This window comes from Marmota monax, unplaced genomic scaffold, assembly GCF_021218885.2.
Source record: "Marmota monax isolate L192 unplaced genomic scaffold, Marmota_monax_Labrador192_F-V1.1 WCK01_AAM20220418_F8-fsc00065, whole genome shotgun sequence".
NCBI lineage: Eukaryota > Metazoa > Chordata > Mammalia > Rodentia > Sciuridae > Marmota > Marmota monax.
The window spans coordinates 7500098-7520530 of NW_026694038.1; the positions used below are offsets into that span (position 1 = coordinate 7500098).

The 20433-nt window shown below is 34.4% G+C and overlaps 2 protein-coding genes across 6 annotated transcripts in view; one reads left to right on the forward strand and one right to left on the reverse strand.

Annotated features, from left to right (window-relative positions):
* Positions 1-7027, reverse strand: part of Ccdc146 (coiled-coil domain containing 146) — a 140191-nt gene extending 133164 nt beyond the window's left edge. For 3 of the 4 annotated variants that reach the window (XM_046464101.2, XM_046464100.2, XM_046464097.2), the window contains exon 1: positions 6657-6799. The gene's annotated coding sequence lies outside the window, so the exon portion shown is untranslated. Of the gene's footprint in view, positions 1-6656; positions 6800-6902 lie in introns of those variants that run through there. The other variant, XM_046464099.2, reaches the window with a different exon arrangement.
* A 28-nt stretch (positions 7028-7055) lies between these two features.
* Positions 7056-20433, forward strand: part of Fam185a (family with sequence similarity 185 member A) — a 49176-nt gene continuing 35798 nt past the window's right edge. Inside the window, exons 1-3 of one of the 2 annotated variants that reach the window (XM_058585499.1) lie at positions 7056-7741; positions 10588-10697; positions 15244-15336. In XM_058585499.1, the coding sequence (XP_058441482.1) occupies positions 7297-7741; positions 10588-10697; positions 15244-15336 (648 nt within the window). In that variant the 5' untranslated portion in view covers positions 7056-7296. The remainder of the gene's footprint in view (positions 7742-10587; positions 10698-15243; positions 15337-20433) is intronic. The other variant, XM_046464104.2, reaches the window with a different exon arrangement.

Here is a 20433-nt window from a genome sequence, read left to right on the forward strand (position 1 = left end):
AGTTCTCAAGAGCTGTCTTCTAATTTGGGGTAGATTTTATGTGGAATCAGTATGATTTTTATCTTAAAATGTTTAGTAGAATCCACCTGTGAAGCCATCTGCTTCACAGATGGTTTTTTTTTTTAAATGGATGATTTTTAAAAACTCATTTTTAATTTACAGGGTAAAAATCACTTTCTGTTTAGTTTTTTAACTTCTATCAAATGCTTATACTCACATAACAATCAACATACAAAACAGTTTCTTCCTCTCCTCAAAAAAAGAAAATTATTCTCTCATGCTGCCCTTTTATAGTCAAATTCTACCTTCACAAATAACCTCTGGTAACCAATGATTTGTTTTTCATCTTTTTTGTTTTGCCTTTTCTAGAACATCAAGTGGCAAGACCAGATAAAGAAACTAGAATAAATAAACATGTCATTTAAAGTAAGAGAGAAAGTAGATTTGCAAAAGAACAAAATTAATTTTCTAAAAATGAAAATGCAGCCATTGGGATGATAACTCAGTGTAGGTATTAAATACTGTATTAGCAAACATTAGGAAAGAATTAGTGAATTAGAAAATAGATTTGAGGACATTATCCAGAAAATGAAGAAGCACATATCATGTGAACACAGTTAAGGCACATGAATGATAGCAGAAAATTTTCCAATGTATATCTAAATAAGAACTCCAGAAGTAAAGACTGAAAAAAAGCGGAGAGAGGCTTTGACTTGGTAAAATGTTTTCAAAGTTTATCTATTTTGTTGTATGTACTGTCACTCTATTTTATTACTGAGTAGCATTCTATTATACAGATACATGTCAGTTTGTTTTTCCATTCATGTTTGAGGGACATTTGGGTTGTTTCAAGGTTTTTGACTATTGTGAATAAAGTCTGATAATTTAAGGTTAGTATCTGTTTTAGTCAGCTTTTTCGCTGCTGTGATTGAAAGACCCGACAAGAACAATTTTAAGGAGGAAAAGTTTATTTTGAGGCTCACAGTTTCAAAGGTCTCAGTCCATAGTAGGCTGGCTTCATTCCTTTGGGCTAGAGGTGTGGCAGAACATCATGGTAGAAGAGTGTGGCAGAAGGAAGTGGGTCACATGATGACCAGGAAGCAGAGAGAGAGAGACTCCACTCATCAGATATGAATATATACCCCAAAGGCATACCCCCAGTGACCCACATTTTCCAGCCACACCCTACTTGTTTTCAGTTACCATCTAGTTAATCCCTGTAGGGGATTAATTCACTGCTTGGATTAAGGCTCTCCTAATCCAATCACTTCACTTCTAAATCTTTTTGCATTGTCTCAGACATGAGCTTTTGGGGAACAGGTCAAATCCAAACCATGTCTGTATCTGTTGATTGTCTGTTTCCTTGAGAATTGGTCAGGCTGAAACCAATACCCAGGAAGTGTTCTGAGACCTTGGTGGTGTTTTTATTGTAGCTCATTTCTCAAAGCATTAACTGCTTCTTTGGCACATTCCGTGTTTCTGCAGGAGTGGAGTTGACCTTGTTGCTTGTAAAGTGTCAAACATAGAATCAAGCCTTACCTTCTCCAGCTCCCTCCTGTGTTACCCTACACTTTCATTTTCATGAATCCTCTTTATTAGGGCCAGAAAGACTGGGATTTCTTACAATTTTGCCTGATGCTGTCATTCAGTTCCACAGAATTGGGGCTGCCCATGAGATAAAGTAGCAAACAAACAAACAACAAAAAAAAAAAAAAAAGAGAGAAGGACATGAGCATCCCCTCCCCATTCCCACTCTTTCCCAGATCCTCTATTTAAAGAGTCAGTGTTTTCCTATTCATAAATATACTCATGGCCTGTCAGCAGCAGTACAAATATGCTTGGAGCAGAGCCAACAGAACAAAACAAACAGGAATTTCCCCACTCTGTGTTGTAGAAGCCCCTTCTACAGACTTTTCAGTTCAGCCCATGTTGAAGTAAAAGCCAGCAGTTAAAGGAAGAAAAAAAAAATAAGGAAAAAAGAAACTCATTGGTCAAGTCTTAATTCTGTGGGTGTTTGGACCAGAGATATTCTTTTTGCTATTCCTTATTCATATTTTATATGCATTCTTCTACATGAATGAATTGCTTTACATAAAAGATATGAAGCAAAAACAAAATAAATTAAAATTGAAAACCTGGCCCCATGACCACTAAAGTTGGTAAGGATCTAAACAAAGGAAATTCAAAGTTGTTCTGGAGGAATGCTATCATAATCTGGAATTTAAAGGATTTTCACAAGGAGAATTCCCACTCAAGTGGAGCTAAGAATAAAAAAATACAAGCCACTATAGAAAATAAGCCACCATAAGGAGTTTGCTTATTGCAACAAAAGAGAAATAGTGACCCTGAAACAGATATAACAGAAAAATTTTAAATAAGTTTAAAACAGTTAAAGAGGAAAGGTGAGATAAAGAAACTACAATATATAAATAGGTCAGTTTAAAATAAGAGAAAGTAGATTTGTTTAAAAAAAGTAAATTTTCTAAAAATGAAATATAGCCAATGGGATGACAATTCAGTGCAGGTATTAAACACTGGATTAGCAAAGATTAGGAAAGAATTAGTGAATTAGAATATAGATTTGAGGACATCATCCAGAAAATGAAAAAGCACGTGTCATTTGAACACAGTAAGGCACATGAATGATAGAAGGAACAATTCTAATATACATCCAAAAGTAAAGACTGGAAGAAGTGAGGAAAAACTGAAGATTTACAAATTGAAAACTTCAGGTAAAGAAAGCTGAATAAATAAAACTCATAATTTTACACTGATACCCAATCAGAAAAAGTCATTAAAAAATTTCTAATCAATATCTCAGGAATACCAAATAAAAAATTCTCACAAAATTTAAACAAGTTGAATATAGCAATTTTTATAGAAAGGAGAATATAAGATGACCAAATAAAATTAATGCAACAAACAAAAAGTGGTTCAATATTTGAAAAATCAATCATTTAATACACAATATCAATAATTTTAAAAAGAAAAACTATAGGACCATTTTAATAGAAGCAGAAAAAGCATTTGACAAGATGCAAAATGTTCATTCATGGTAGAAAGTCTGAGAAAATTAGGACTGAAACTTCCCTAACCTGACAAAGGACATCTATTAAGTCTACAGGACACAGTTGTTGAAATACCAAATGTCTCCCCCATATGATTGCAAAGGAGACCATGATTTCTACTTTCACTGTTACAGTTCAGTATTGTAGTGGCAGTCTTAGCCAGTGTGATAGCACTAGAATTGAAATACAAGCCATACAGATTATAAAGGAAGAAATAAGAGTGTCTCTATTTATAGTTTCACATACAGATTTCAAAAGGGTCTATTATATATTCATTAAATGCTTCTCAGTACCATTACTTCAGGTTTTTGAGTATTGATATTTTATTAGAATAATAGAAAATCATAAGATAGATTTCTTTAAAGTAGTTTATAATTCAGAAAGTTTAATTCTTATGACTTCCTTCACTTAAACAGAAATAATCTTTTCTTTTGTTTATATTTTTTTCTGAAAACTCTCTTATGCCCTCTGCTGTCCATTTTTTAACATAAATCAATAAAATTCATTTAGATGATAAAAAGTCTTTAATTGAGTCAGTCTTAGGGAACAATATATGCTGAGAAACATATTTTTTTCCCTTATTGTAGTAATCAACATATGACACAGCTAGACCACTCCTTGGTATTTATTCTAAAGAGCAAAAGTCAGCATACTATAGAAATACAGGCATATCCATGATTATAGCTGCACAACTCACAATAGTCAAACTATGGAACCTGCCTTGGTGTCCATCATTAGATGAATGAATAAAGAAAATGTAGTTTATATACAGAGTGGAGTTTTATTCAGCCATAAAGAAGAATAAAATTTATCATTTGCAGGAAAATAGATGGAACTTAAAAACATTATGTTAAGTGAAATAATCCAAACTCAGAAAGTCAAGGATGGTATGTTTTCTCTCATATGTGGAAGCCAGAGAGAAAAAAGGTTGGGGAAGAGAGGAACCTCATGAAAACAGAAGAGAGACCAGTAGAGTAGAGCAAGAGGAGCAAGGGAAGGGAGGAGGGGAGAAAATGGGGAGGTGCTGGGGAATGAAACTGACCAACTTACATTTTTCTATTGTGTACACATACAAATATGTAATAATGAATCTCACTATTATGTATAATTATAAAAAGAAAAAAGGAAAACTTTTTTCTTATTATGTTAAATATGTTCACTATTGATAACATGCAAAAAATGTAATCACTCATAATCTCATTGCTTAGAGACAGCCACTATTATCAAGTGGTGTATATCCTCTTTCTGGAATTGTTTCTATATAATATAATTTTATATGAAATTCATTATTATTACAGAATTGGAATAATACTATATATACAATTTGGTATTTACTGTTTTTACTTAACATTTTGTTATGGAATATTTCTCATACCATTTACTCAATTTCAAAATACAATTTTTAAATTGTTGCAAAATATTACAACTGTTTACTAATTTAGGTAATGCTCTCTTTTAGAGGGGTGTTCAAATTGATGTGACTCTTTGATTTTCTAAGTAGCACTGTAAAACAAAATTCATTAACATTCCTTTTTCTAGGCTTACATTCCAAAAAGCACAATTTCTGGCCATAGATACACATATTTTTAAGGCTTTTCATGCTTATTGATGAAATGAAAAGTTTGTTTAATGCATATGAGAAGCATACATTCATGACCATGGAAATGGCTTGTTTAAAACTGAAGAGATAAAAATATCTTGCAAGTAAACTACAAACAAGAATAAAACATTATATCTGATACTCTATTTATGAAGTGAATATTTTCTTCTTTTCTCAAAGGTGTCAGAAATTAGGACTTTTTGGCAGAATGGTAAGAGGGGCAGAGCTTCTAACTGCTTAATCTTAATGTTTCTCAATCTGTTTCTTCAACTATAATGCAAAAAGAATAACAATTGTCCTCCAAAATAAAGAGTGTTTTGTGAGGATACAGTGACAAGATGCAGGTGAACATGTTTTGAAAACTATAATGTCATACAGATGGAAAGTACATTCTTTATTAGTCACTCCTGACATACAGACAGATTTCATACTTATTAGGCTGTTTTACATAAATCTTAATATCAGTAATTTTCCAAATTCTCAACCTCACATAATCATGAAGTATTCTCTATTTTATTAACTTTATTTCAAAATAGTGAAATTACTTCATTACATAGACAGTTATGGCTCAACTGCCAATTCCATTAACTTAGTTTGTCTCCAAAAAGGAAAAATAACCATATAAGTAATTACTTATTAAGGATTCATATTTCATCTAAAAATATCTAGCACTTCTGCAGCAAATTTGAGTGCATTCTCAACTTGTTTAATCCAATTCCTTTTTAAATTTTCTTTTGAAAAATTTGAAACTTGAAATCAATGGATTTGCCTGTTGGTTTTCATAAAAAGATACTTTGAAGATTAATCTGAATAATTATGACCAAATTATTCATTCTGTGGGCCTTTGCAGAACCTAAAAGCTAGCACCTATCTTGAGTCTTCATTAAATGAACAATATGGAGGGAGGAAGGACTAAGGACAGAAGAAAAGGGAAACTTAAGAAAGCATTGAATTTTTAAAAAGGTGTTACCAGCAAAGAACCTGTAACTAGGACTCAGGAGAACTTTAATCCAGTCTCTCTTTCCACTCTACCACCATAGCTCCCAAGAACTCTGGTCATTGCACTTGGGTAAGGGCTACAAGTTTTGAAAGCATTCATTTTCAGCACTTGTGTTTCATTAAACTTTATTGTTTGTTGGTGTCTTGACTAAGGAATTTATGGGATGATTTGTAGAAGGAGAGAGGCAGAGAAAGAAGAGAGATCAGGCAGATAAAAAGGAAATAAGTCTCTCACCCCCCACCCTCTTTTTTTTTTTTTACCTTCATAAAATAATAAAATAGAAAAACAAGAGAGACCTTATAGAGTCACTTAGTACAATCCATCTTTACCTTAACATAGAAGAAACAGGACCATGTGATGCAGATAAACCAATGGCAGAACCAGGAAAATAATCTGACCCCTAGATTTATGCTTTTTCCCCCGAATCTGGTTGACCCTCTCCTTTTTAGTATTTTATTTTAGACCTCAAACTGAGGATCTTTTGTAATCCAAGAGAGCAATGCTGTTCTCAAAATAAGTTCTGATCTCTCAAAACTGTCTTGGTAAGTTAGAATCAATGTTGTCCCTAAAATAAAAATACAGAACCTTACATTGCAATTTGTAGACTGTGCACTATTACCATCCTTTATCTCATTTGATCCTCTGAAGTAAGGCAAGGAAAATATCATTGTCCTTATTTGAAAAGCGAGCATTTTATTTGAACCCCAAAGATATCCAATGATTGGAGTAAGGTCACTTACATCGGGGAGAGCCAGGACTCTAACGCTAGTCCTATACTCTCTTCGCCACAGAAGAAGGAGTTTCCTTAAAAGGCACCAATGTTACTCTATTTCTTGACACAGGATTCTCCATCCCAGGGGGACCCCGCCCCCCCCCCCCACCTCGCCTCCACACACACAAACTAGTTTAGCGAAGCTTGGTTTAGCCACCCAGAAGGGACTTCTATTTTGCACCTAATTCTCGTCTTTTAGAAAGAGCAGTTTCTTACCCCTTCCCTTGGTCCTGATCCTTATTTAGGCTCCTAGTTTTCTTTTGGGGGTTTGACCTCCTGGATCTCACTCCAAAGCTCCGCCCTCTCCTGAGGAGAAGTCGCGTCCTTGGTCTCCAAGGTGACCACGCAGCTTTACCCTTACCCCTCCCACTCTTTCCATTGGCCAGCAGGATTCTCATGTAGATTTACCCCCCTCCCCCCGCCCCCCGCTCATCCCTCCAATGGCCAATGGGTTTGACTTACAGGTCGCGCGCCTTTCTCAGAAGAGGCCAACACTCCAGCACAGGACCCTTACTCTCCCACGCATTGCCTCCTGGGATATGTAATTTTTAAACCGCCAGAACGTCTTGACGTCTTGCTTTTTCAGAACTACCTATCCCGTTGGCCTTCGCGAAAGGGGCGGAAGTAAGCTAGGAGTGCTCCTCTGAAATTTGTATTTACAGCTTTCAAATTCCGGTTTACCATTGCCCTGCCGCTGAGATTTAAATCGCCTAGTTAAGTGAATGGGCTCGCTCTAGCTTCAGCAAATCCTCCTTTTTGACTAGTAGCAGCTCGGTGCTTAAGTCGATTGGCCCTGGCAAGGGACGCCGCGGGTGTGGTTGAGGTGTTCCTAGGGAGGGCGAGAGAGGGGCGAGTCATGTTCGCCTCCAGCTCTGGCTGGGGACTTGGCTGCCTCACGCTTGGTCAGCTCCGAGTGTGGGCCGGTGCTGGGCTCTGGACTCTAAGGGCCTGCCAGGCCAGGCCGTACTGCTCAGCTGGTGGCGAGCGGCGGCTGGGATCCGAACCAGAGGCCTCTCTGCCTGGCCCAGCGCGCCGGACTCTGAAGGAGTGGACGCTGCTGGTTAGCCCATTTGGTCGGCTGCGGGTGCGGCTCCCTTGCCACCTGTCTGTGAGGCCCCTGGACCCCCTCACTTACCCCGATGGCAACCGCCTGCTGGTCGCGGTGTGCGGCGTGGAGGGCGGATCACTGGGCCTGAATGACCTGCAGGTGAAGTACGACGAGGCCCTGCAGGAGGTGGCCATCGTGTCTGACACCGTGGACCCCCAGGCGTCGGTGGAGGTGAACGCACCCCTGAAGTTTGGCAAGTGAAGTTTGGGCCCCAGAGCACAAACACAGTGACCTTCTTAAATTAGACCAAGTTAGGCGAACGTGCATTTGCCTCTTTGAACTTGACTTTCTAACCTAATTTACAGTTGGCCCCTTTTCTTCTGCACTACTGAGTTCTGAGAAGTATTTAAGAATTAGGTTCCTAATGAAGTAATAAATAAATAAATAGAATGCAAACATGTTTTGGAATAATCCCAAATAATATTTGTGGAGACCCATATGTTTTCGTTTGTCACATTGTCATTAACAAACTGTTTTACTTTTTGGGGGTTGAGGTTTATTGATAATCCATTCAATGGTATGGCAACCCATCTATCTTTCCCCTTGCTTTTCCTTCTCTCCTTGCGGTCCCCACACAACATCTTATCTATGGGCTGTTCCATACCTAACCTGGAGCAAGTATCTGGTTTCAGAGAGGCACCTAGCTTCTTACTGATGTCTCTGGTTCTTTTTGGCCAAAGTTCTCCAGGAGTAGCAAGCTTTAAAGAAAAACACATAGTAAGATTGCCTGAGAAACTTCAGAAATAATGCCTGCATCATATATTTCCTAGGTGTTTGGGTTGTGTTATTTCTTAAATCAAGACACCAGGAAGGGCTCCACAGGCTCTCTTTCTTCCAGAGATTGAAGGATGATATTGATGGTGATCATAATAATAACAATCATCATTTCTAAAATAATCTTTTCTAATCCTCTCTGTAAAGTAGATGATGTTATTGTCACCATTCCAGATGAGGAAATTGGAATAAAGGGAGTATCATAAAGTAAATATTTATTGTGAAACATAAATCATAAGAAACATTTCATGGATTTGAGAAACTTACATTCTGGTTGGGGGGTTGGGGTGTATTTAAGAAATGTCTTCTTTCTCTTAGATATAAAGTGGTAGAGTTGGAATTTGAATTGACCAGAATCCACCCATCCACTTTGCTTCTGAATTTATTTTAACCAGCCTAGATGACTAAGAGACCCTCTAAAAATATCTGGAAGGTGCTGGGGGAGATTTACCCATAGTACAAATAAGACTGAGTGTTTAAGTACAGCTAAGCAAAATTTATGGCAGCACAGATGAAAATAGATACTACCTTTGTTGATGATTCCAAATTTCATTATTTGTTGCTGACTCTTTGTAGTGTCAGAGCTCTGCTTTTAAGTTACTGTTTTCATATCTATTCCCCAGTTCCCTCAAATCTCTATAACTTGGTTTTCTTCATACTGTTCCTTTACTTTGTCTATTACCTATTTCAGTGAATGGATGAAAGCAGCACTACTATCACTGTCTAGCTTTAATTTCTCCACCTACCTATCAAATGCAGTGTATCTGTGTCAGTCATCTTTCTGTCACTGTAACAAAATAACTGAAAGAAAGAAAGGAGGAAAGATTTACTTTGGTAATGGTTTCAGAGATTTCAGTCCATGGTCAGTTGGCCCCATTGCTGTGGCCTTGTGGTGAGGCAGAACATTATGGCAGGGAAAGGCATGGTGGAAACCAAGCTGCTCACCTCATCATGGCCAGGAAGTACACACAGAAAGAAAAGGGTGGGGACAAGATAAACCCTTCACAGGCACACCCCCAGTGACCTTCTTCCTTCATCTAGGTACTACTCCTAGTTTTTCACTACCTACCAGTTACCACAAGCTGGGAGCCAATTCTTTAATACATAAGTCTTTGGGGGACATTTTAAATCCAAACTATAATATTATCTTTAGAATCTTCCTCTTCACTACATATTAACCTGTGCTGCCTCAGATCCAGGTATATGTTGTAACATTACTGGGAAATAAATTTTATAGTTATATTTGCATCCATGTTTATGTGGCATAAAATTATCTTTTTATATATTCTCACTTAATCTCAGCCAAAATATTGGTGTTATTTTAAGCCTTTACAGAGATTGCTCTGAAACTGTTTTGGTGCTGTAACTATTGAAATTGTGGCATTAGCCCCCAATAGTTTGTGTTTGGAGGAACATAGTGTTTACTTCTACAGTCTACATTAAGGAAAATCATCAATATTTATGTAAATTAAGTATTAAACATCAGTGTTCTTAATTATTTTATTTTTATACAGAGATACCTAAGGTTATGCCTTAAATTGACAAAGATGGTACCTGTGATTCCTTATTTTCTAAACTTTCTTCATATAACACTCTTATTTATCCACAATCTTATAGTTTTAATACTGTTTAATTAAATTTTTCAAAGTGATTCTCATTTTAAAAAAATATTTCAAGTACTTTGTGATGTATCTTCATGGCAATATTCTCAGTTTTTAAGGCTTGAAAGGTTCAAGTTAGGATTTGAAACCTAAATCATAATCTTATGTACTAATTCATGCTGCTCCTGTAATTTGGGGGAGATGGTTAGAGAAGAATCTTTAAATCTTCCTGAATATAAGAGAGACTAGGCTGACTGACTTAACTGACTTATGATATTGACTCATTAACTCACTGTATTATTCATTCATATGTATATTGGGGGTATTTCTCAGGGCTAAGAGGCTTCTGTGATCTTCCATATGAAACATGAGTAACTACAAGAACTGCAGTCACTTGCCTCCTTTAATTCCCATCTGTGTTACTTCCTCTTTTTAGATGATAGAGGCCAACAGAAGAAATTATTTCTAAATACTGGCAGAAAGGTCATTACATTTGATCCTGTTACCACCTTTAGAGAGAGACTGTTAAAAAGATTCTGTCCCAGGATTTTGTAATATTCTGGACATAATTGAGACGCTGAATTTCTAGGGAGTGCTAAAATGCTTTGGAACCACTAAGACTAACTTGTTTTCTTCTTCTTCTTCTTCTTTTTTTAACTTCTAGATTTGAATATCAAGTCATCAGGGTCTGGCTGTGTAAAAGTCCAAAATATTCAGTGTGATAATTGCAAAATTGAAACTGAACAGGGAACCAGCATCTTACAGTCTGTTAAGGTATAAGCATTTTCCTAGTTCTGTTTCAGTTAAAAAACAAATAAACCTTGAACTGTGAACTCTAGTATCAAACTAAAGAGATGATTCTTTTTTTCAGAATATTATAATTTATTCATCAGTCAGAAATTCTTTGCAAACATTATGCCTTGACAGCTGTTCTCTTTTGAAAGTACAGATGTTGTAGCAGCTTTGAAGGTTTTACCTCATATTTCTTTGAGATCTCATTTCAAAGCATACAGTGAAACTCAAGAGTATATATTCTTAGTATTCTGAGATCTTTATGAAGTTATTTAGTCTTCACAGTTGTTTTCTTCTGTTTATTAAAAAGTAAGGAATAGCCTTTTTATGCACTAGAAATGTGCTTGAAATATTAGGTTACTTTAATCATGTTTTTAATGTACCAGGTAGCTGTTTTACTTAGAGACTAATAACTATGTATGCAAAACAGATGATTCATCTTGTTTTATAATTAACATTTTTATATTTTATTTTCTTAAAATTAGATCAATCTTAACTGTAAATGATTTGCAATAAATCTCTGATACGTAACTTGTCATTATTCCTAGTAATGTTATATTCTAGCACTTGCATAATCAAAATGCAATACCTTTGCAAACTTTGATTGAAGGTAATTTTATTGAAGTGAACTCAGTCATCTTTGCTTTACAATTATAAAACTTTTTCCTTTTTAGATCTAAAACAATTTTTAGGGTGATTAAGTTGATGAATTTTTATTTTCACATCAGTTTTTTATCCATCTTTATTTGCATATGAACTATTTTAAATAAATTTAGTTGTACAAACATAAAGAATTAAGAATATCTGCCAGATGTTGTGGTGCATGCCTATAGTCCCAGCAGCGCATGAGGCTGAGGCAAGAGGATCACAAGTTCAAAGCCAGCCATAGCAACTTATTGAGGCCCTAAGCAACTCAGCAAGACTCTGTCTCTAAATAAAATTTTTAAAAAGGGGCTGGAGAGATGGCTCACTGGTTAAGCACCCCTGGGTTCAATCCCTGGTACCAAAAAATAAAATACAGGATTAAGAATATCTTGACATAAAAAGATTGCACAATGAAATCCTCATCTTGAATGGATTAACTGGCTGAGAATACCACAGTTCCTTTTGTCCTTAGAAATATATTGTTCACTCATTGATACTTAAGTTTTGGAGAACTAAGGTAGAATACCGTACTCTGAAGACTCAGAGTTTGGGATTTCCAATTTCATGATGGAAATTAGAATCTAGAATGCTGCTATCTTTATTTTTGCTGTCATTATTTTTTTCATCTAGTAAATTTGAAAGATCTTTCTCAGCTTTTCTTTTTGCCATTTTGTGTATTAAAAAAGTTGGTTTCTCCACCTTGTCACTAGGGACATTTTGTGTCAAATAATTTTTTTCTTTGTGGGGGTATGCCCTGCGCAGAGTAGGTTGTTTAGCACCACCTCTGGTCTCTACCTTCTAAATGTCAGAAGAATACTCTTTGGTTATGATAAAGAAAACATCTCTATATGTTCCCAAATGTCCCCAGGGAGAGAAAATCACCTCCAGTTGAAAAACATTCCATCATTCTTTTGATTTCCTATTCTTTTAGTTTGTCTGTCTGTCTGTCTCTCTCTAGCATAGTTGGGAATAATCAATGAATAATAATTAAATAATTCCCAGGAGAATGAAATTTTACAAGACATATTAAAAATAAGAACACTGTTATCCTAAACATATTTTAGATTTATAGAGTTCATTGGATTATTACAGTAATTTCAAGATAGAGTGAGTTTAATTCTATTTTTAAAAAATAAGTAAATTTTCTGTTTGTTTTTTGAAAGACTTCTAAGAAAGAATAAAAATCATGAAATATCAATTCTTATAAATAAAATGACTGAAAAAAGAAACTCTAAAACTAAAACTGGGCCTTTGGGTGCTCTGGTGTACTAAGGGTTAAGGTAATTATTCTTGAGATCTTAGGATTTAACTGACTTAAATTCACAAAGCAGAACACTTTGGTAAAATATCTGGTTTAAGTTTTTAATATGGTACAATATTATTACCTTAATTAGTGGCCACCTTTTAATATAAATTTCTTTCACTTATTTTAAGGTCTTTTTTGTGTATGTGTGGTGCTAGGGATTGAACCCAGGGCCTTGTGCATGTGAGGCAAGCACTCTACCAACTGAATTATATCCCAAGCCCCAATTTAAGGTCTTCTGTAGAGTTCTGTTTAATAAAATTTATAGCAATAATAATTACTGCTAATGAGTCCTTATTATGTTCCAACTAAACCTCTGTTTGATCCTTGAAGCATCTCTATTTTCTCAAGAAACTAGGAGGCATTAAAAGACTAAGGAACTCACTTGAGTTTATACAGCTAAAAAATTTGATCTTGAATCTTCCTGATCTTTAAACTCATGCTTTTTCTACCCTGTCAAAAAACATATGGCAATACCATATTTATTCAGCATCCTTAGAGATTAGGTAAATAAATTTTTAGGCAACTGACCCTTAACTCATTGAATGCCACACATTTGCTTAAAAAAGAGTGTAATAATTTTGTTTTCTAAATAATTTCTGATTTAAATATCTATTTGTCTATTTTCACTACCTGGTTTTATTTATCTTTAAAATTTTTCACATTTTGGGGTAATTAGATGAGCTTTAAATTTTAACAGTAGCTCAGTGTTTTTGAGCCCCTTTGACCTCTTAGAAAATCTCATGATTGTCCTCTTAGAAAAAAATACACATGTATATGAAATTTTTCTTATGATTTCATAAATTTCACAAACTCTTGAAATCCATGGAATCTCAACAGTTGTTTCCTTTTTGAAAATCCATTTTGCCTGATGATGCATATATTATATTTAATTTGATTTTAGACTCATGTCTCTTTGGGCATAAAGTTAACCATACTATCTATGATACAAATACTTTGGAGAATGATTCATTCTGCTCTTTTCACTCAATATTTTAAAAATTGATTTCTAGGCTCTTTTACCTGAAGTTGAACTATTTCCCCCCAGAAGCTCCATGGTTGTTTTGAAATTTTGAGTCCTTACCGTTTAGACATTTTTCTGCAGTGGCTGGTCATAATGGTGATTTTGCTTTTGTTGTTTTTTTTCAGCCTTGACAGCTTCTGCTATTTACCTATTTTTTCTCTCTTTATAATTATAGCAGAACTGAAGGCATGTAGTAGTTCAGGGAAAGTAAATTACGCTAAAAAATAGACCGAACATCTATTAGCTCAGGTACAATTTTAATTTCTCACTTGTGCCCAAGTGTGCTGAGGTGGGGGGGCTCTCTTCCATTCAATGATTCTATTATCTTCTGGCTCCGCCATCTCTCTCTGAGGCTTGTAAACTGCACTCATCTGTTGGAAGAGGATGAGGACAGAGAAGGCACACCTATTCTTCTAAAAACACCGGCCTAGAAATGACACATAGCTTTTCTGCTTATATTCTGTTGGCAAAAACTTAGCAACACCTAAGAGGAAAGGGGAGCTGAAAAATGGTCTTATCATGGGTCCAGCAACACTGTTTTTACTTGGGGGGCAGGGGAGATTTGGGTAGACTAATGGTAGTGTTTGCCACAGTTGCCAAGTGTGAATCAAAGTACACACAATTTTTGTGTGCATGTGCATGAGAGAGAGAGAGAGAGAGAGAAAGAGAGAACTGGCTTGTGACTGTTTTATTTGTGCTTGGAGGCATTTTTCACTCGGTTTCAGTTTCTGCTGTGTGTTATTCTGTAAGGTTTAACAATAGCCTGTTACCATAGGTGTAATCTGCCCTTCTCCAGAGTATGGGCTTTGGAATCATATAGAGCTGGATTCTAATTTAAGTTAGATTTTGTCACCCTGATAAAGTTTATGTTTGTTTGTTTCCCAGCACTGGGGATCAAACACAGAGCCTTGTACATTCAGAGCCTTACACATGCTAGGAAAGTGCTCTCCTCCTGAGCTACACCCCCAGGCCTTATTTTGGGACAGGGACTGGTTGAGTTGCCCAGGCTGGCCTTAAACTTGCAATCCTTCTGCCTCAGCCTCCCCAGTAGCTGAGGTGTGTACCACCATTCTTGTCTCATGCTTTCTGAGTTTTGATTTTCTTCCCCTATAGAATGGGAAAAATACCCATCTCTCTTATTGTGAGGATCAAATGATAAAGTTCATATAAAATAAGTAAACTTGTTTGGAGTACTGAAAAACTGCCAAGTAAGTGATAACTATTAATAATAATGATGAATATTAACAATGATTAATGTGGTCATCTTCTTCAGTGGTGTTTTGCTTTCTGGTCACAGTGATCTTCAACTCCCAAACCCTTCTTCAGTGAGGCTACTGGAATATTCACATCTCTTCTTTTTCCCTATGAGTACAGGTGTTTAATCTCTTTAACAGCAGCTAACATTTTCTTCCAGTTGATATTATGATTCCAAACAATGAATTTCTATTTCATTTCTTGATTCTTTTGCTTCTTTATTATTAATAAAAAAGAAATGTTTCATTAGTGTAAGTCAAACATTCTTTTTCTGTATGTGTATTTTTATATTTATCTTTCAGGGTCAAAAACTACATGTTAAAACAAAAGGAGGCAGAGTGATCTCTCTGGGAACAGTTTATGGAAATATAGATATTCATGCATCAAATAAAAGTGTAAGATTGAAATTTTCTTTTTTTCACAATTGCAATATTGCTTCCAGTGAGCTCACAAAATGGGTAGCTTCTGTAGGATTTGTGCTGTGATATTGCGTTTTTAATACATTTTGTTTCAAATTCAAGTTTGGAATTGAGGTGATTAAATATTGTGCAATTTAAAATTTAGTTTGTGATTTAATACTTTTGACAGTTATTTAATTCATTATTTGTAATCAGTAAAAACTTAAATACTTACACTTTAATTCTGAAGAGATTTTTAATTGATTATCATTGATTAAAATATTTCATACTATTAGTATCTGGATTGGGTTTTTCTTGTTTGCTTGTGTGTGGTACTTTCCAAGACCTGTTTACTTTGCCATTAGACCAACTGAAGGACAAGGTTTGAAACTCAATTTTCTTCATTATTTTCCACAAGGTGGCATCATTAGATAGCTTTACTGCCTTCCAAAAGTTTTTTTTTTTTTTTTTGTAGGAAGATTGTATTTTAAATTAATTTTCTTATTGTTTCCTGTGATTTAGTATTAAGAGCTCAGGTCTAATTTTGGAAGTATAAGTTGTCACCTTTTAAAAATATGACTAGCAATGTTTTAAATTTTTTTGAAAACCCTTGGTCTTGGGCTGGGATTGTGGCTTAGTGGTGGATCTTGCTTAGCACATGTGAGGCACTGGGTTTGATCCTCAGCACCACATAAAAATAAATAAATAGCTGAATGTTTTCTCTGAGATAAGGAGGCTGATTCATAGTGGGGTTGGGAGGGGGAGCACGGGAATATTAGAGGAACTCTAGATAGGACAAAGGGGAGGGAGAGGAAGGGAGTGGGCAAGGGGTATAAAAAAGATTGTGGAATGAGATGGACATCATTACCCAAAGCACATGTATGAAGACACAAATGTTGTGAATATACTTTGTATACAACCAGAGATATGAAAAATTGTGTTATATATGTGTAATAGGAATTGTAATGCATTCTATTGTCATATATAACAAATTAGAATAAAACATTTAAAAATAAATAAATAAATAAAACATTGGGCTAATGATGAGATTTAAAAAAAAAAAAAAAACAACCTTGGTCTCCTCTTGTTTCTGACTTTTACAATTTGCAATGATTTTTTGTTATAAATTTGCTAAATTTCATAGCCAGCTTTATTCTTCCATAGTTGGAGGGGAGTAATTGTGAGCATATCTCGTAGGGTAAGTGTTGCTGGTGTAATTAAACAAAGTGGAGTATGGGACTCTTTCTGTTGTTATTTTCAATCACCTTTCTCTTATGACTTGTGGGAGCCTGTTTAAATCCAAATATTTGAGTGTACCCAACTGCCTTTTAAATTAAACTAGGAAAGTTCTGAAAGACATTGTGGCCCTTGATGACAGCCCTTTTTAGATGGCATTTAGTCAGATTTCTGTGGTTTAGATATGAAAGAGGGAAATTGGACAACTTTGCAGCTCCTTCAAGTTCATTCCTTTAATTGATGGCTAATGTTACTTGAAATGATATTTGAGCTACCAGAATATTACGTATTTATATTCAAATAAAAGTATCAATGTTTAAATCAGCTCTCATTTATTTGCTATTTTGAATAATTTGGCCATTCATTAGTTAGTTATTTGCTCCAACTTTCATGGTTTATTGAATATTTATTTATTCCTACTTCCTATTACACTATTTTGCTTCCTGCCTGATTGACTTTTGTAGACCCAAAGATTCAGTCTAGATTTTCTTCTATTTTTATTATATATAGTGTTAATTTATAAAGCATATTCCTAAGCCTGCAGTTTTTTAAAAAGAACATATAAAGTAAATAAGAAATTCATTAACTTTTAATATACAACTTTCATACATATGTGTCTTGGAAATTTGAAAGGCAGCATAGGGAATTGGTTAAGAGCACAAAATTGAGAACCAAATATTTGAATCCTGGTCCAGCCTCTGTATCCTTAGACAAGTTTCTAATGGATTTAATTCAGTGGGTTGTTATGAGGATTGAGCTAATCCAGGTAGAGTACTTAATGTCTAACACATAGCTAACTCTAACATAATGCTTGCCATGTTAGTGATAAAGATGAAGGAATTGCAAGAACGATTACTTGACCAGTCCTAGATCTATCACTTTATTTCTCTGAGCCTCCATTTTATTATTCAGAAAATAAGGATGGTAGTATTTGCTTTTCATACTCAATAAGATTGTGAAAGTTAAATGAGCCTTATAAACAGTAGCATCATTACATTGCCATGTTAAAATTATATCATTTATTTTAGTGTCCTAAATTTAGTTTTATAACAACCGAGAATATAAAAATCAATTTCAGCTGACTATTGGGTGAGTTGATGACATAGTTGTCAGTTTCCTTTCTTTCTTAGTCTGAGCTACAAAGCCACAGTACTTCCTTATAATTTATTTGTAATAACTATATAGTATATATGTATACTATCTAAACTTAGGAAAAAATTTCCTTCTTATATAGAAAAGAAAATTAATTTATAACAATACCTTTGTCAGGAAGGCATTGGTTTTTGGATCTGCTGTTGATTCTGTTTTTAAATAGGTATTTTCAATAAAAAGCAAACTCAACAGTGTAGAAAACCTATTTGTGACACTTCTTTCCATTAACATTTCATGACTGTAAGTCAGAGCCTCAATATTTTACTGTAAATTGTGCTGTCCTAAATTTAATTGTTCTAGTTAGTGTCTGATATAGTGCATTATATATGGCCCTCTGAGAATTTTGAATTTCTTTGCAATTTTGTGGAATGCCTTGTTAATATTGTAAGGGGAGTTGTTATGGTTTCACTTGATTTCATAGGGCAGAATATTTTTTCTAGCTTCCTAGAAAGTATAATATTTAGTGTCTACTGAACAATATAAATCTTTGGCATTTTCCAGATACTTTCAAGAAGTCTTGAAAGCTTTATTTGGTTGTTGAGAGAGTCTAAATCATAAGTGTTCCTTTGCAAATTTAATTAAGTTTCAAATTTCTTTTCAATATTTATCTTTTGGTGTTTTCTAAAATGGCCTCATTATCTATAAAAAGCCAGACTTTTTGCCTGCTTTATGGAAATAATTGGAGAATTTTATTCATAAAGCAATTTTTCAAATAGAGCATTTGAGCATAAAGTACCTTTCATGAAGAGCCTTTAAAGGATAATATTTTTCAGGAGTTTTATACCTTTACTATAAGACCAAGGAAGTCAAAAATTTGTATTCTCACAAATTTGGTTATAGGTAAAATATCTATCTATCTTTGACAGACTTATTGAAATTAGATTTAAAGAAAAATTCCTCTCAATCCATAATTAAATAAAAAGAAACTGTAGTAGTTAAGAAGCAAGTAGGGCTATATTGTATACTTAATAACTGCCCTTTAGAAAAGAAAGTTATATACTTTAAATCCAGAAGAGAAAGTAATTCTAATTTATCTCCCATAAGACCTCTACATACTTTTCTTTCTCTTTTTGCACTTTTACTTTTCTTCTTATTTTCCCAGAGGGCCATATATAATGCACTGTATCAGATACTAACTAGAACAATTAAATTTAGGACAGCACAATTTACAGTAAAATTTCTCGAAACTCCATTTTTGTTAGATAACATTTTAAAGTCTTAATTTTGAAGGACTCATTTAGGATTGATGGCACTAATGCCTACGTATGGAAAACAGTGATGCTATTTCTTTCAACACCCCAGTGTATGGCTTGAAGTTGTCCCTGGACAAAACTGAGAAACTTCCTGGTGATTCAGTTTTTATGTCAACAGTTTTACATTAACACTTACATTTGTTTAAAATACATAAAGATGATTTGGAATCCTTAACTAGATAGCTTCATTTTACGTTGTAAGCGATATTTGAGACACAAATACATACTGAATTTTGATAGGGAAATTTAAGGACAAATATATAATTTCTCCCATGTTGTACACTGGAAATGTAAAGTGGAAAAGTTGTAGAAATATTAGTGTATTCACTACATTAACACACTAAAGGAGAGAAATCGTGATAACTTTATAGAATCATGCTTAAATATGATTATAGTATATGCTAAAATTCAGACTCTGTTTATGATTTGATAAAAATATCTAAGAGACATCCATAACAAATGTGCTCAATGTTGAAATGCTATAAGCTTTTACTCTGAGAACAAGAATAAGATAAAGGTGGCTGCTTACATCTTTTAGCTGTAGAAGTGGAGACCAGAGCCAGGTGGTAAGGCAAGAAAAAGAGTGAAAAAGCAGGGGGAAAAGTATTAATATAAGGATTGGAAATGAAGCTATTACTTGTAGATAACCTAATTATGCATCTAGAAGTTTTTTAAAAATATGTTTTAGTTGTCAATGGCCTTTATTTTATTTTTTTATATGTGGTGCTGAGAATTGAACCCAGTGCCTCACATGTGCTAGGCAAGCACTGTACCACTGAACTATGACCTCAGCCCAAGTTTTTTTTCTTAATACAGATAAATTACTAGAATTAGTGAGTTTATTGTGGTTGCTGGATTAAGGTCAAATACAAAAGTCTATTAAGATAAAATGAAATATTAAAATGTACCTTGTATAGTAACACTTAAATGAAGGAACTGTGGAATGAAATTGACCAAATTATGCTATATACATGTATGAAGGTACTACAGTGAATTTCACCTTTATGGATAGCTATAAAACACAATTTTTTAAAAACGATAAATAGAGGGAATACCCAAAGATATAGAGGAAACGGAACAGAGGGAGAGTGGAAGAAAAAGAAAGAGGAAGTACTGGGAAATTGAGTGGAGAAAATTTATTCTATGCATGTGTGATTGTCAAAATGAATCCCAATATTATATATGACTATAATGCACTAACAAAAACATTTTAAAACTGTAATAGGACTAAGTATAACAAAAGAAGAACTTTACATAGAAAATATAAAACATAATTAAAAGAAAAATGAAAGATCTATATAAGTGGAGGGATATATAGTGGGTCTATTCCACATTCTACATAGAGTGCATGTTTCAATCTTGTAATTAGATTTAAAAAATCAGAATTAAGTTATTGTGAAGTAGGTAGTAACTTTTTATGTAGTTGCCTACTAATTTCATATGTATCATTTTA